This window comes from Phaethon aethereus (assembly GCF_964289735.1).
Source record: "Phaethon aethereus genome assembly, chromosome: 21".
NCBI classification, from domain to species: Eukaryota; Metazoa; Chordata; class Aves; order Phaethontiformes; family Phaethontidae; genus Phaethon; species Phaethon aethereus.
Window position 1 is genome coordinate 6,040,321 of NC_138597.1, and position 16,067 is coordinate 6,056,387.

At 57.1% G+C, this 16,067-nt stretch overlaps 1 protein-coding gene across 1 annotated transcript in view; it reads left to right on the top strand.

Annotated features, from left to right (window-relative positions):
• The window catches only part of AGRN (agrin), a gene marked incomplete at both ends in the record, with an annotated part of 122,792 nt that overhangs the window by 99,157 nt on the left and 7,568 nt on the right, over positions 1–16,067 (top strand). Inside the window, 19 exons of the mRNA XM_082009422.1 lie at positions 25–168; positions 546–670; positions 1,005–1,110; positions 1,294–1,677; positions 1,834–1,968; positions 3,508–3,635; positions 5,921–6,035; positions 6,385–6,504; positions 7,241–7,597; positions 8,828–9,020; positions 9,684–9,899; positions 10,152–10,381; positions 10,833–10,967; positions 11,133–11,229; positions 11,657–11,821; positions 12,204–12,315; positions 13,426–13,437; positions 14,827–14,943; positions 15,259–15,448. Of these exons, the coding sequence (XP_081865548.1) occupies positions 25–168; positions 546–670; positions 1,005–1,110; positions 1,294–1,677; positions 1,834–1,968; positions 3,508–3,635; positions 5,921–6,035; positions 6,385–6,504; positions 7,241–7,597; positions 8,828–9,020; positions 9,684–9,899; positions 10,152–10,381; positions 10,833–10,967; positions 11,133–11,229; positions 11,657–11,821; positions 12,204–12,315; positions 13,426–13,437; positions 14,827–14,943; positions 15,259–15,448 (3,081 nt within the window). The remainder of the gene's footprint in view (positions 1–24; positions 169–545; positions 671–1,004; positions 1,111–1,293; positions 1,678–1,833; positions 1,969–3,507; positions 3,636–5,920; positions 6,036–6,384; positions 6,505–7,240; positions 7,598–8,827; positions 9,021–9,683; positions 9,900–10,151; positions 10,382–10,832; positions 10,968–11,132; positions 11,230–11,656; positions 11,822–12,203; positions 12,316–13,425; positions 13,438–14,826; positions 14,944–15,258; positions 15,449–16,067) is intronic.

Below are 16,067 nucleotides of genomic sequence, written 5' to 3' on the forward strand. Positions count from 1 at the left end.
TGTCTTTTTTCCCTTCTTACCCAGCCTGTAACTGCGACCCGGTGGGTTCGGTGCGTGATGACTGTGAGCAGATGACTGGACTATGCTCCTGCAAGACTGGTATCACTGGCATGAAATGCAACCAGTGCCCCAATGGCAGCAAGCTGGGCATGACTGGCTGTGAGAAAGGTGAGGGACCCACGTACGAGAGGGATTGCGTGGGGCACCGAGAAATGGGTGCTTGGGCACTGCTGCAGGGCAACACGTAGGCCCGTGAAAGAAATGCATCCCTCCCACCCTGCGTGCTTGTGCTTTGGGGGAAAGGGGCCCTAGCCGCCATTCCTGCCTGGGTTCCTGTTACCTGTGCGCTCATGCGCAGCACAAGGGACTATTTTTCTGTTTGGTGAAAGTCTGTCTTGGCCACTGGTCTGAACTGCTCTGGTGAGTCGCTGGGAGAGCTACGACCCACTGGGAGGAGACAAGGATTTTGATTCAGCATAGTCTGTTTCTGTATGATTGGTATGTGCTTTGTTGGTCATCTCTTCTCCCTTCTCTCCCTACTCCAGACCCATCAGCCCCAAAATCCTGTGAGGAAATGAGCTGTGAGTTTGGGGCCTCGTGCGTGGAAGTGAACGGCTTTGCCCACTGCGAGTGCCCGTCCCCGCTCTGCTCGGAGGCCAACATGACCAAGGTTTGCGGGAGAGGCAGCCATGGGGGGCTGAGCAGCGTGCGTGGGGGTGTGTGGCTAGCTCGGCTGCGTTGGGCTGGTACAGGCAGCGCTGCAGTCTGGTGTCTCTTCCTCCCCGCCAAGAAGCAGGCAGGCAAGTTCGGTCACTGTCTGCGGTGCGTGGGGAAGGGTGCTCCATCTGGCACCTCTGAACTGCTCTGCTCCCAGGCTTCTGCAGCCCGCCTTTGGGTCCCTCTGTGCAGACCATCGCCTCTTTGCCTGAGAGGGACCCATGCAAAGCCTCTGCTGTAGAGACTGGTCTATTTTGCCCAGCTCGCATTTTCCCTCTGCCTCCCAGGTGTGTGGCTCTGATGGTGTCACTTACGGGGACCAGTGCCAGCTGAAGACCATTGCCTGCCGGCAGGGACAGATCATTACAGTGAAGCATGTGGGGCAGTGCCATGGTGAGTGTCTGATGCTCTCAGTGCTGGGGCAGTGCCAGCGCTCTGCGCCGTGACTCTTCACGGTACAGCAGATGCACTGCCCAGGGCAGGTGCCTGAGGGTTTGCAACATGCTTCCCAGTGTCACGGCCAGCCTTTTCCAGACCTGCCTCTCCTTACCTACACTGTTTTGCTGCTCCTTTCAGAGTCCATCATGCACACAAGCCACACCTCACCACCCACACCGCTGCCTACGCTGCCCTTGGACAAGTTAATCCTTCCTCCGCCTCTGCGGCTCACCACCCGGGCTCCAGAACCCACTGAGCTGGCTACCAGCTCCCTGCTGTTGGAAGTCAGGCCTATGGAAAGAAGTCAGCCTACAACAAGGCACATCACAACTACCAGACCAGCCACTACACCATGGATGACCCAGGGGGTGTATAAGACCACCGTCCGCCCTCTCTCCACTGCGCCAGTGGTCCTGGCCACCACCCAGCCTGCCTATGTTGAATCGGGCAGTGCAGAAGGCAGTGGAGACCAAGAGATGGGCATGAGTGGAGACCAGGAATCTAGTGGGGCAGGCTCTGCCGGTGAGTGTGCACTTCTTAGGCTTGGCACATTGGTTGTGGGCTCAACCATACCCTGTCTCTCACTGTGGAATGAAGCTGTGTCTCAGCCTCATTCTCTGAGACAGAGGTGTGAGATCTTACCTCCTGCTGGTGAATGCTCCTCTTAATGCCCTGCAGGGGAAGAGGAGGTAGAGGAAAGCCAGGTATCTTCCACCCCAGCCATTGAGAGGGCGACGTGTTACAACACCCCGCTGGGATGCTGCTCTGATGGCAAGACTGCGGCTGCTGATGCGGAAGGCAGCAACTGTCCGGGTGAGTTTGTCCTCGGGGTTGGGCTCTGGGCTCCCTTTCAGTGGTCAGGAGTCAGACGGAGCTCTTGCAGGGTGCAGGAGAGGGAGAGGTGCCACTGAGAGCTGCCTGGCGGGGAGAGCAGCGTGATGCTGTGCTTGCCTGGCTGGCAGTGAGCGTGGTTCCTATGTTCAGTGTGGGGGCTGGTGTGTCCCTGAGGAGATGGTCACAGGGAGGTGCTGAGCCATGGTAGCTGGCAGATGTTGTGCCCACCTGCCGCAACCCCCAGCAGCCAGCCCTAGTGTTGCTGTTCACATGGGGAGCAGGGCACTCTGCAGTTCTCTTTGCTTAGGTGACCAGGGACCCCATTGGGGTTGGACTAGATGACCTTTAAAGGTCCCTTCCAACCCAAACTATTCTATGATTCTGTGACCATTTTCTTCCTTGACTCCTAAAGCCTTGAAACTTTGACCAGTGTTTTGCTCTGGCTTCCGGAGAGCTCACGACTGGCACTAGGGGGATGAGGGAATTTCATGGATTCCCGTTTTATCTATGTTGATGGCTGTAAAGGGAGCTGAGCTGACCAGGACCAGTTCGGTGCCAGGGCAGCTGGGGAGAGCAGCTGTAGCTCCAGTGTCCCTGCTGGGCTTCCTGGGGAATCTGAGCTTTTTGACTCATGCTGTGGTCCCCAGGGGTGTGCACTGCTCTCCTGACCTAGGCAGGATCTGTCTTGCCTGCTTGCAGTCCCTTTGACACTGTCCATGTTGAGGAAACAGAGCCAGCTGTGCTTGGTCAGAATATTGGTTGCCCTGTACGTACATCCTTGTTACCCTAGAAGTTGCTGCTCTGGGGCCATCTCCCAGATGCTTCCTCACTGCCCACTGAGGCCCTTCCTAATTGTTCCTGTTCCTCGGGGTTTCTAGCAGGACACCCCTTTTTCCTCCAGACAACACGTTCCCCCTTTACCTCATGAAAGGAAAACGGCTGGGAACCTCCTGTATGGTTACCCACCACAGGGATCTTTCTATAGCTGCCTCTGCACTCTTACAGCTCCCCTGGAAGGGAACCACACCTTGGGTCCCTGTTCCACGTTTCGCAAGGCTGGCCACAGCCTGGTAGCTGGCAAGGTCTCTGCTTCCCTCTCCCAGCACGGGTCTTCTCCTTGACCAGAGTCCACATTTCGCCCTCCTCTGCCCCCTCTTTGCATGCACGTGTCTGATCCTGCCGTGTTGACTATGTGCTGCTCTAGCTAACGTCTTTCTCTTGTTACTCAGCCGGTGCAGGGGGGCTGCTCTCCGGGCCGGAGCTCAGAGGAAACCGTATGGTAAAAGCTGCCATCTCCAGCCTGGTCTTTGCCATCTGCTCCAGCACCCTCTGATACTAATCCTCCATGGCGCTCTCCCAGACCCATCTAGACTAACCCCAACACTGGCACTACCCGCACACCGCCATCACCCTTTCCCCCCAGGGACTCGAACGCTCCTTGCGGCTGTCAGCCACACGCCTGTCCCCTGCCCACAAGCTGACTAAAGGTGTTTGTCTTGTTTACCCTCCCTCCCATAGCTACCAAAGTCTTCCAAGGAGTCCTCATCTTGGAGGAGGTGGAAGGCCAGGAGCTGTTCTACACACCTGAGATGGCTGACCCCAAGTCAGAGCTCTTTGGGGAGACGGCCAGGAGCATTGAGAGTGCGGTGAGTCCTTTGCACTTGATCTAGGGTCTGGCTAGCGCTTTTCTGGCCTCCGCAAAAGAAAAGAGGACCCTCCCCTCCTCTGTCTGGACTGTGTTGGACAGATGACAGAACCCCAAATGTTCACTGCTAGAAACACAGTCCTCCCCTTCTCAAGCAAGCGGGCGTTCTCCGAGCTGCTGCTAGTAAGCCTTGTCTGCTCAAGTGGCTGGGCTCCCCTGGGGAGCCAGCCTGTGCCACGCTCCCCTGCTTGCGTCCACTTGGCCTCCGAGGCGCCAGCGCTCTGCAGGAGGGCTGCCTGCCTGCTGCGCCTCGTTCCAGCCACCCCGCTGACCCAGGGACCAAGCGCTGTCTGCTTCCTGAGCGCGGCTCCCCCGGTGCGTGCTACAGTACCCCAGCCAAGACCACCCTCTGTAACTGCAGACTCTCTGTTGTCCCGACCATGGGAACCGCTGTGGGTTTCCTCCTGCTTCACCTTCTCATTCGCGCTGGCTTCTGGGGAGGCCGTGGACTGTCATTGCTGTCTGTCAAATGGGAGCACAGAGACCTGTCTGCAAAATGTGTTGAGTGCCTTGGAGGAGCATTGCGCCATGCTGGGGTTTTTTTTTGAGGTGGGCTTAACCTACAAAAGTTGGGAGCAAACAGAGCTTATCACCAGGGCCAGTGCTTTTATGGGGTGGGCACCTGAGAGTGTAAGGAGATGATGCACCAGTTCTAAGAGGTACCTTTTGTGAATTTGTCCAATCTCTTTCTCTCTGTGTGTTATTAGCCACTACCACGTGCTGTGTCAGTGGGTTCCACCTTTTGTGATGTGCTGGGACAAAAATCACCCTTTTTCAGCTTGATCTTGGTGATGGGGCTGTTCAGATGAGAGGTTCTGCCTTAACGCCCTGGATTTCCCAAAGTGTCCTTATCTCCATGAAAAGTGCTTAGACAAAAACGTGTCCAAAACTTCTTTGCCCCTCCAGTTCAGCTACACAGCTTGGGAAGCTGCTGGTGTAAATCCAGTCTCCCACCCTTAAGGAGAACTCCCCTGCGTTGCCAGCTCTTGGACTAGGTGGACTTTGCATGGCAACGTGTACACATGGGTATGCCAAGGAAGCGCTGGGTGGGGTAGCAACATTATACTGTAGCTTGCAGTGTGGCATAGCAAATACAAAGCATCTTTGCAAGGAGATTAACATATTTAGAGCTGGTTCCAAGCTGCACTTAGAAGTTGGCAAGCCCTCAGTACAGTCATATAAGCAGATGTGTGCCTGGCATATGGACCATATGGTTCATGCAGTTCTGTATCACAATAGCAACATTTCCCAATACAACAGTGGCTTCTATCTGAGGATGCAAACATGCACACAAAAGCTCCCTTCACTGGTTCATCCGTTCACCCCCCGTGAGAAGGCAGGAGATTTTGCTGGTGTCTGTTTGCCCAGGGCTGGGGGAAATGAAGGCATGGCACAAGCCCTCTGTCCCAGAGGCCGTCTGTGGCTGGGCTGAGAGTTCCTGCCACAGCCTGGTGCTGCAGAGACCTGCTGTCCCTGTGCAACCTACCTGCCAATACCCATGGATGTGACGTGCTCCTTTACCCCTCTGAGATCACTATGCCCAAATTTATAGGGGACCCTGTACCATGGGACCATTGGTCAGTTAATGACTTTCTTCTGTCTCTGCCGTGAAGCTAAGGGAAGGAAGCTGTGGCCTCTAGCTGTGACGACTGCCAGTCCAACAGGAGGCTGGACAGATAGCTAGCAGGGGTGTTAAAGCCTTGGACTGTCACTGTCTCCTTCTTGTGACTTCAGACAAATCCTGCAATGTCCGAGAGCCAAGTTTTAAAAGGCAGTCAGGTACTTACAGATGCAGAATGGTGCCTTATGAGATTTCCGAAGTGTCTAAGCAGGTTTACACAGCTTTAGAAGAGATCAGTAAGACTTAGACAATAGAAAATCCCTGTATGAACTGTAAGGTGTCTCTGGTGTGGCTCTGTTCTGCTCTTCTCCTTGGGTATGGTGGAGATAGCTCACGTTCCTGGTACTCTTTCTGGATCCTGTTCTTACCTTTAACTGCAGGCCATAAAGAATAGAGACCATATGAAATAATCATCCTACACAAAGGAGCCCTGTTCTCTGCATGTGTCAGTGGGATGTCTTGCAAAGGTCTGGATGCAAACCCCTGTGGGTTGAAACCAAGGAGGCTTGCTGAGACTCAAGATCTTTCACTGAAAGGACCTATGTCCTAGGATCTCCCCATTACTCAGCTTCTTTGTCTTTCCTCCTTCACCTATGACCAATTAGCTGGATGAGCTTTTCCGCAATTCTGACGTTAAGAAGGATTTCAAGAGCATCCGTGTCCGAGACCTGGGGCAGAGCAGCGCTGTCCGTGTCATTGTGGAGTCCCACTTTGACCCAGGTAAGAGCCTTCCCGGTGCTGATTCACCGTGGCATCACCATCTGCCTGAGGAGGGAGCTGGCACACCCAGTGGGGCTGCTGGCCTGAGAAATAAGCATGTGAAAACAAGCATGAAAGAACCTTATTAAAATTTGCTGGGGCTATGTCTTCTGTCCAGCAAAATCAACAGATGCTGTGAGAAGAGCTGGGAGGAGGTGGACCCTAAGCTAGTGCTTGGAAGGCTGGAAGCGTCCTCCTAGGGAAAGGAATGATTTGGGTGCATTGTGGGGGGGGTCATGAGAGGGGAACTGCTAGGTGGACCTGCATCTTCACTCTTGCCTTTCTCCTTTCTCCTCCTGGCTATGATCAGCCACTTCCTACACAGCAGCTGACATCCAAGGGGCCCTGCTGAAGCAGATCAAAGCTTCCAAGAAGAAAACCATTCTGGTGAAGAAGCCCCAGCAGGAGCATGTCAAATTCATGGACTTTGGTGAGCCCCTTCTGTCTGCGGTCAGTCCCCCTCTCTTGGTTTAGTCTTTCACAGGGGCAGGCTGGCTCTTCTGGTCTTGCCAGAGCCTGTCTTCTGTAGCAATAATCCGTCAAATGCTTCCCCAGACAGTGCCCTGCAGAGCCAGGTCTCGGAGGTTAGTCCATGTGCCTGGACTGTTCTCAACTCAGGAAGGCCGAAAAGGGGGTAATATTGCTCCCCTCTTCCACAGCACGTGGCACGCGGCAGTGCTGCACCGTGGCTGTGTGGCAGTGCCACAGTCATGGAAAGTGAGCTCTTCCCGGTGCTCCCCTTGGCAGTCCCGAAGGGGTGGCCAGCCCGTGGGATCTCGTGCTGATAAACCCAAACCAGCAGTTTTCCAGGAAAGAAAGGTTCATGGCCACACCTGCACCGGGCACGCAGCTCTGCCTGGAAGCGTGGCTACCCCCATGCCGGGGTGGGAGGACCAGCAGCACGGTGGTGCGGAAGAGGGCCCTGTGCAGACGCGCACCCTGTGCGGGCAGCTGCCGGACTCGTAAGCCGGGCTGTGCAGCAGGAGCCCTGGGGCCTGGAGAGCAGAGGGGAGAGGGCTCTTGGGCTTTGGGCGCGCGGTAGCCCGGGAGAGCCATCCATCCAAGCCTCTCTGCTGCCATCTCACCCCAAAAGCCCGAGCAGCTTTCCCTGCCCCCAGAGAGGGTTGCAAAGCACCAGCCTCCACCGGCATTTCACTGTGTTTCAGACTGGATCCCCAGGCTCTTCACCACCACTGTGACCACAACCACAGCCACCACCATGGCACCCGCCACCACCCGGAGGTACACCACGGCTGCCGCTGCCACCACAGTCCACGTCCTGCACCCAGATGCCGCGGGCCGACCCAGCGCCAAGACGGCAGCAGCAGTGAGCACCAAGAGACCCACCTCCACCCTCCCTGCCACCACCCGGCGGAAGCCCACGCGCCAGCCCCCCGCCACGAAGAAACCCTTGCGGCCCTGCGACTCTCACCCCTGCCTGCACGGCGGCACCTGCGAGGACGACGGGAAGGAGTTCACCTGCAGCTGCCCGGCAGGCAAAGGGGGAGCCGTCTGTGAGAAACGTACGTGCCTCCGACCTGTGTTTGTCCGTACTCCGGCAAACTGCAGTGACTGCATGGGGATGGGGAGACGCGGCGGCACGTGCAGCCCAGCCCCGTAACTAGCACCGGCGCTGCGTGTGCACCAGGCAGGAGGCACTGCAGGGGTCAACTGAACCAGCTTTCTTAGCCCTGCCAAGAACAGGTTGTACATGTGCTATGCATTGTAAGAGGCAAGCACGGCAAGGCTGCAGGGTAAGAAGGTGCCAGGAGCAATTTCTTCCTGGCTCTGCTTCTGATATACCAGTGCCCCGAAGCGTGGGGGTTGTGAGCTTCTGCTTTTTTATCTCCGCTCATGGCATTATCGCTCGCAGCTCTTGCAGCTAGTGACTGGTAGTTAGCGTAACAGAGAGTCAGGTAGTAACTGTCCCGTCGAACACCGGGAGATGTGTGCTGGTAATTCAGGCGCTATTTCCCGGTGCTCAGAGCTGCTCCGCAAACAGCTGCAGACTGGCGGCATGCTTAACCAGCACTGCTGTTATTTACTGTGAGCTCCCACTGGCAGTTTGGCGTCATGCTGGGGGCTCTTTGAGTGCTTATTCCTGAAAATCATTGTCCCTAAAGCTATAAGCTGAAGCACTCAAAACTGCTACTGGATGTGGGTGTCCAGCCCAGTTAATTTTAATATGGCTTGGCCTTCCAGGTTCCTTGGAAAATCTCAGCTACAATAAAGGAAAATCTGGAGTGATGAATGTAAATCTGTGATGTGGGATTCTGGGAGGACAGATAAAAATTATCTAAGGAGCCGGGAAGTTGAGTTCTAAGGAGCTGTGTGGGCAGCAGAGCTCAGCTGAGGGCAGAGGGAATGTGATAGCTGGCCATGGAAAGGACCAACAGCACTGGTCCTTACCTGGGGGGAGCTGGTTGGGGCACCACTGAAGCTAAGTACTTGGGCAGCAGTACCACAGATCTCTAAAGCCTGGGAGTGATCTTCGGGGGGCATGCCATCACAAGAGAAGTTGGTTGCTACCAGTACGTGTGTCTGGGAGGCGGTGACAGGATAATTGCACAGGAGCATGGGCCCAGAGGAGAGGGTGAGCTGCTTTCTGCCATTTCACAAGAGCTCTCTTTGTTTGTACAGGTAGGAAGGTGTTCACAGGCTCATGTCAGGCCTTTATCTGCTCTCTATCTTTCTGTTCCCTCCTTTACTTCATCCCCTCCTCCTTTCTCTACCCCCCCCCCCGGCTCTTGCAGCTATCAGGTACTTCATCCCCAGCTTTGGCGGCAAGTCCTACCTGGCCTTCAAGATGATGAAGGCATACCACACCGTGCGCATCGCCATGGAGTTCAGGACTGTGGAGCTCAGTGGGCTGCTGCTGTACAATGGGCAGAACCGCGGCAAAGACTTCATTTCCCTGGCGCTGGTTGGCGGCTTTGTGGAGCTGAGGTAGGTGCCCTTCCCCTCAGCCCTGTGTGGCGTGGAGGAAGTGGAGCAGCCACTCTTGACAGAATGATCCTTGCAGAACACCAGAAAGATGCTGGGCTCAAACTTGCAGGCTAAGAAACAGTAGCATCAAATGAACAAGAAGGGGAGGAGGAACGTTTTTTCCAGTGTAATAGGAATAAGGGGACTCATTCCCTGTGGCACTTTTCAACAAAGTTAATTCACTTATTTCAGTTTGAATTTTGAAAAGCTAAAAGGTGTGGGAGGTTGATTTTTTTGAGCAAGTGAGAGGTCATCTTTTGGCACTGTTTTTGTACGAGAAGAAGTAGTGCAGGGGTGACAAGAAAAGGAGAAAGGCCCCAGAAATCTGAGCTGAAATGATTTTTCCAGCCCCAGAAGCCAAAGGTGCAGATTCTGAATGAGGTGAGGTGGAGGGCAGAGCTCGGGAGCTGCAAAGTCCAGACCAGGTCTCAGGCAGTCAGTCCCGATGCTCAGTGGAGGACAGCTGTGTGCTCCAAGTACAGCCTGGTCCAGAGGTGGGGAGAGAGGGGCGGCTCCTGAGTGCTCCCAGCTTCTCCCTGGAACGGAGCAGCCCCCATGGCATGGCACAGATGTCACCTTTCTGCAGGGTGGCACAGACACAGGCCTCCCCCTCTTCTGCTCCAGGTTCAACACTGGCTCCGGCACGGGCGTCATCACCAGCAAGGTCCGTGTTGAGCCTGGCAAGTGGCACCAGTTAGTGGTGAACCGCAACCGCCGCAGCGGCATGCTGTCTGTCGACGGGGAGCCCCACGTCAGCGGGGAGAGCCCGACGGGCACCGACGGACTCAACCTCGACACGGACCTGTTCATCGGGGGAGCGCCGGAGGACCAAATGGCTGCGTGAGTGAGGGCGCTGGACCGCTGCCCTGGGTGTTGCGGCATCTGCCGCTGCTGCGGGCAGAGGTGGCTGCAGCCTTCTGCCTGTCAGCAGGCTTCGGGCAGTGGCTGGGGGGTCATTGTGGAGCAGGACTTCTCTGGGCCCGGGGGGCCTTTTAACACCCTGCTGGGGAGCACAGCCACATGCTTGGAGGGCCTCTGCTTTTTTGTCCTTGGGGAAAAAACCCCCACCCACTTTGTCCTCTGTCCCCTCAGGGTGGCAGATCGTACCGCAGCTACGACCGGCCTGAAGGGCTGCATCCGCCTCCTGGACGTGAACAACCAGATGTATGACCTGCGGGAGAAAGGCAGTGATGTGCTGTATGGCAGCGGCGTGGGCGAGTGCGGCAACGACCCCTGTCACCCCAACCCCTGTCACCATGGTGGCATCTGCCATGTCAAGGAGGCAGAGATGTTCCACTGCGAGTGTCTCTACACCTACACCGGTACGGGGAGGGGGCTCCTGATCCTGCTGGCTGGCCCTGAGGGATCCCAGAGCCTCTGGGTCTCATGTTAGGAGCTACAGCTGGGAGGGACGTGGTGTGGAGTGTCAGCAGTGGGCTAGAGGGAGAAGCATAGGATGAAGCCACATCAGTGAGGTCAATAAATTTAGAATGTAGACCTATTCAGATGCACACAAGACAAGGGCCAAGATCTGTTCTCATGCACAAAAAAGTTTCCCCTTGCACTTTAGGGGCATAGTCTGGCAAGGGTATCATCTGCTATTTGTGGGATCTGCTGCGGGGTGCTTCTTGGGTCACGGGAACCCAACCTGAGACAGGAGAAAAAGGCTGGCAGGGCATCAGGAGACATCAGAGACATTTGTCTCTGGCCAAATCGTACCTGATGGCTGTTGGTTTGAGATGCTGATGTGACAGGCTGCCTTCTCCGCTGCAGGCCCAACGTGTGCCGACGAGAGGAATCCCTGCGACCCTACGCCCTGCCACGTTTCTGCCACCTGCCTGGTGCTGCCAGAGGGAGGTGCCTTGTGCGCCTGTCCCATGGGCCGGGAAGGAGACTTCTGCGAGCTAGGTGGGACGGGAGCTGGCAGAGGAGCGGGTCTGGGGAAGGGGGTGGAACTGAAAGTGCTGATTTCCCCAGCCTGGGTGGCCAGGAGACCTTGCCTGCTGTGGCTCTGGGGCACTGGCTGAAGCTGCTCTGCCTCCCCTTCCTCACCATTCCCTCGTTTGTGCCCAGTGACAGAGCAGGACCACACCATGCCCTTCCTCCCGGAGTTCAATGGCTTCTCCTACCTGGAGCTGAATGGGCTGCAGACCTTCGTTCCTGACCTCCAGTAAGTGCCAGGGAATGGGAGAGGGGCAGATGAGCGTATCGCCTGCGTGGCTGATGCGAGGGAGAGAGCTCGCGCTCTGAGCCTCGTCTGTCACACGCTGGCTCTCCCGAGAGTTCTTCCCTTTTGTCTGCTGGAGGTTTTGTCCAGAGGGACTGGCATTGCCAGAATCCCTGCAGCCAGACTGAGCCAGCGCTGCACCCTGGGTGCTTGGCGTTGCAGCGGGCTGGGCATAAAGGCACTGCGGAGCAGCATCCTGAATGTGGCAGACGGATCTCTTACCCAGCAAGGGTGCCTTACAGGGGTGGCATCTCTCTGCCATAGCTGTGCTCCCAGGCAGGCAGAGGTCTTCCAAGGGCTTGGCGTGCAGGGGTAGAGGGAGCGTGTGGGCAGCTGGATTGGAGAGTATCCATAATCCTTTTCTCCTCAGGGACAAAATGTCCATGGAAGTTGTGTTCCTGGCCAAGAACCCCAGTGGCATGATCTTCTACAACGGCCAGAAGACAGATGGCAAAGGGGACTTTGTCTCTCTGGCCTTACATGATGGCTATCTGGAGTACAGATATGACCTGGGCAAAGGGGCGGCTGTGCTCAGGTAGGGTGGGCTGCAGGCTGGGGAGCTGCTCGTCAGGGTGGTGGTGACGACGGAGGCATGAGGGACAGTGGTGGCTTTCAGTGTCCAGCACTGGCTTTGAGCTCCCTTCTCCAGAAAACTGTAAGGAAGCAGGGGGGAGCAGGCTTCATACTGGCCTCGGCTGTTTGCAGTAATGGCTCTTGGTCGGCTGCCCCTCTGCGGGACAGGGCAGAGTTGGGCCTGCCCCCGGCTTGTGCCCCTTTCCCAGGCTCATGCCAGGCTGGCTGTGCGGCTGCGAGCTGGGACAGCCCCAGCTGGCCAGGGCGGGTTTACAGCGCTGTCTTGGCAGGTGGTGATGGCAGAGCTCTCACCCGTGTGTCCTCTCCTCCCTTCTCACCACCAGGAGTAAAGAGCCGGTTCCCCTCAACACTTGGATGAGTGTCTTGTTGGAGAGGAATGGGCGCAAAGGGGTAATGAGAATCAACAACGGCGAGAGGGTGATGGGAGAGTCCCCGGTAAGTTGATGGGCCAGGGAGAGCTCTCTGGGCTTCCAGCCCTGTTCCTGTCACGTGTGAAATGAGCCGAGAAGTTCCCAGACTCGTGGGCTTTTAACCCCTGTGATGCATGGCTTTAAGGGTGGAGGAGGAGTAGGCAAGACAAGGATGCTGCAGGGCAGAGCTTGCCTGGCTCTCCTAGCTGCTCTGCAGCCTGGCCCTGGTGCTGTAGGACAGCAACTGCACACCTCTTCCAGCTCTTCCTCCCTCCTTGTCCCCCACCACACACAGAGCTGCAGCCCCTTTGCCAGTGACACACATGCCCTGATTCTTGAGGCCGTGGTTTCAGAAATGTGTTTGACCGAGCCGCCCTCACACAGGAGCACGCGCACCACCACCCCCTTTTTGCAGGTCCTCGACTGTCCCTGTACTGGGGCGGGTACGCGAGGCACCCTTGCAGCCTGCGCTGCCACCGCGTTGGGCCCGTGTGGGTTTCAGCCCGTACCCTTGGTGCTGCGCTCGAGAGCCCTGCACAGCGCTGGCTGCACAGAGAGCTCCGCCGGAGGAGGTCACGGAGTAGTAAAAACCCTGCTGCACTGCTGCTGCTGACTGCATTAGTGCCTCCTCTGCTCTCTTTCCAAGTGGCAGCTTGCCGCTCTGACTTCTCCCTGTGCCCTGTCCCCTCTGCACTTCTGTCTCCGCACAAACTGCAGTTCCCTGGGGTTTCGTGGCAGGGCCACTGGCCTTCCTTTCATCCACCTTCCCAGTAGGGAAGCTGATAATGTAGGAAAAGCCCCGTGCTGCTGAACTCATCCTTAAGATCCACTTAGAAGTGCAGCATCAAGATTATGCAGCATTCCTGCAAAAGAAGGGATTTCTTCCTCGGCTCGCTCTCGTCTTTTCAAGCTTCTCTCCAAGTGAAGGTTGCCGCAGCTGGCAGGGTGGCAGCGGTCCCTCCTGGTGCCTTCTGCAGCTCCCCTTCCCTGGCTACGCCAGGCACTGGCTGCAGGGGAAGTCTTGCAGCCCTGCATGTTACGATGTTACCCACTGATCTCCCTTTTCTCTCTCTCTTTCTCTCTCTCCCTCTGATTTTCATTTGTATTTTTCCCTCCCCTGCTGTCTGGATCCCAGAAATCCCGTAAGGTAAAGATAAGTATGACCCATTGCACCTCCATCTCATCTGCCATTGGCACGTTGTTCTTTTTTGTTTTCCATTCAGATCTCAGTGTTTCACCCACTCCCCTTCCTATCTGACCAAGCAGCTTTAGGATCTGTGTAGATTAGACACACGTGTTTCCGTTTCCATCATTAATTTCCAGCCAGTTGTTAGTTACATTTTGTTTCTGAAGCATTTCAGTTTACCCGGTCATGTTTCTCGTGTTAACTCCACAAAGCATTAGCTAGTGATTCACGTAACCACCTCTTTGTCTCGCTGCTGTGCCTCTGGGTCCACCCCGGGTGCGCAGGAGGGGACATTGCTCCTGTTGTGTGCCCGGGAGCCATGTGGCTGAAGACTCGCCTGGGACTTTCCGTGCTGTGCAGTTGGGGCTGCAGGGTGACAGCAAGGAGGGGGTTTTTCTCTTCCAAGCTCGCAGCCATGTGAGATGCCCAAGAACCTCCTCTAGCCATTCGCTGTAGGGGACCTGTGGCAGCTGGATGAACCCAAGCTGAATCCCTCTGGTATGAGTTTGGGTTTAAACACTAGCCCTGGCAAAACTGAAGCAGTATTTGCTTACTTGCTTTTGGGGGCCACACGAAGCCAGAGGCCTCCATGCCTGAGGGCATTAGAACAGCATCTCCCCAAGATTAAATTCACGGGAAATCTTTTCCTTGTGTGCCTGCTAGCAGGCAAGACCTTGCAGCTCGGCAGGAGGAGGTTCGCTGGAACCAGCGCCCTTTACACAGCCTGGTTTGGTGCCAGATACGTGGAGCTCATCCGCTCCCCGTTGCTCGGCAGCGGCTCGCCCTGGCAGTGCTGTGGCTGGTGGCCGGCTGCAGGAGCCGGCGGGCCGGGCAGGGAGGCAGAGGGCTGCAAAGTGTGCGGGGCGGCCGGGCTGGGGCAGGAGCAGCACCCGGAACAGAGGAGGTGAGGACGCACTCCCAAGCAGGGTGCTGAGCCCAGCCTGCCTTTCCCTGCCCAGCCCACCTCCTGCCCGCCCCGGGGCAGGGCGGTCCTGCTCGCTCGGCCGCAGCAGAGGCTGTGCCGGGCCCCCGGCGTGCTTTCCGAGGGGCTCTTCTGCTCCGGCCTCCGCAGAGATGGCTAGCGGAGCCCCACGCTGGCCCTGCCCCAGGACGCTTCCCAGTGCCTTGAGGGAGGAGGGCGGGGAGTGCGGGGGGCTGCGGGGGACAGGCGGGTGTTGCTTGCTTTCCCACCAGCCCGGTGTCTGGTTGTGCGCGGGTGCCCGCTCTGCCTGCAGGGCCGCCCTGCTCACGGCCTCCTGTAGTCCCGCAGAGCTGGGCCCCGTGCCCAGCTTGCAGCTCAGGGATAGCCTGATGACACCTCCATCTCACCTTCTCCCCTCTCCTCCCCAGGTGCCTCACACCTTCCTGAACCTGAAGGAGCCATTTTATGTGGGGGGAGCCCCTGATTTCAGCAAGCTAGCTCGAGCAGCTGCCATCTCCACCAGCTTCGACGGAGCTGTGCAGAGGGTAAGGCCGTGCCGGGCAGCCTGGGGCAGGTGTCTGGCTGGGGGACGTGCCACCCGCACTGGCATCGCTGGAGGGGAGCGAGGACGGGCCTGGGAGCAGTCTGCCCCGGCACGTGGGTCCATGTGCACGGGAGCACACCCAGCTGAAAAGTGGCAGCGGTGGGTGGCAGAAGGGGAGGTGAGGGTGTGTCACGGGAACATGGGGGCTTGGGGCTGGTCCCCCCGAGGGTGCTGGTCTCTGTCCTCCCACCAGCCCCGCAGAGAGCTGGGGTGGTGAAGGCTGATTCTTGTGCTTCCTCTCGCTTGCATCTGTCAGATCTCCATCAAGGGCGTGCCTGTGCTGAAGGAGCAGAACATCCGCAGCGCCATTGAGATCTCCCTGTTCCGAGGCCACCCCTGTACCCAGAAACCCAGTCCCTGCCAGAATGGAGGCACCTGCAGCCCGCGGCTAGAGAGCTATGAGTGTGCCTGCCAGCGGGGCTTCTCCGGGGCTCACTGTGAGAAAGGTGAGACTGCCAGGGTAGGGCTGGCCGTGGACCCTCACCCACTAGCCAGACTGCTTCTATGATTAGCTGGTGGCAGCAGGACAGCGCACCGTTTAGGCCAAGCCTGAGGTCTTGCCCTTGTGGAAGCTGGGAGGGATCCAGGGGAAGCTAGCTGTGGCATTTGCAGGCTGGCACTCTTGTGCAGCTGTGAAGCCGAGGCAATGCCATTTCTGGGAAATGCAGGCACTATACTGCATGTGGCAGGGCAAATGCTGCTGCCCACGGGTAGATCACCCAGCCCTGTCACCTCCTCCTGTCAGTGCACTCTGACCCTGTCTTGTGTTGCTGTGCTCACTTGGAGCAGCCTGGGGCAGGGAAACGTGGTTTGGTGCTGTAGCAGATCAGGGTTTCTTTCCTGCTACCTCCCTGAGATTAGCACTTGGGCCATCACAGTGTCCAGGTTTCTCCCCAGCTTCAGCCACGGAACCAACAAGGCTGCAGATTTCATGACAGTTGGCTGCGAAACAGGGAGATGGTCCAAACTCATGGGCTTTAAAGCCACAGTGAAGCTTTCCGGGGGCTTGCTTAGAGTGCCACAGTGCTGACCTGCCCCAAGGGATGGCAGGTTTGTGCATGCCTT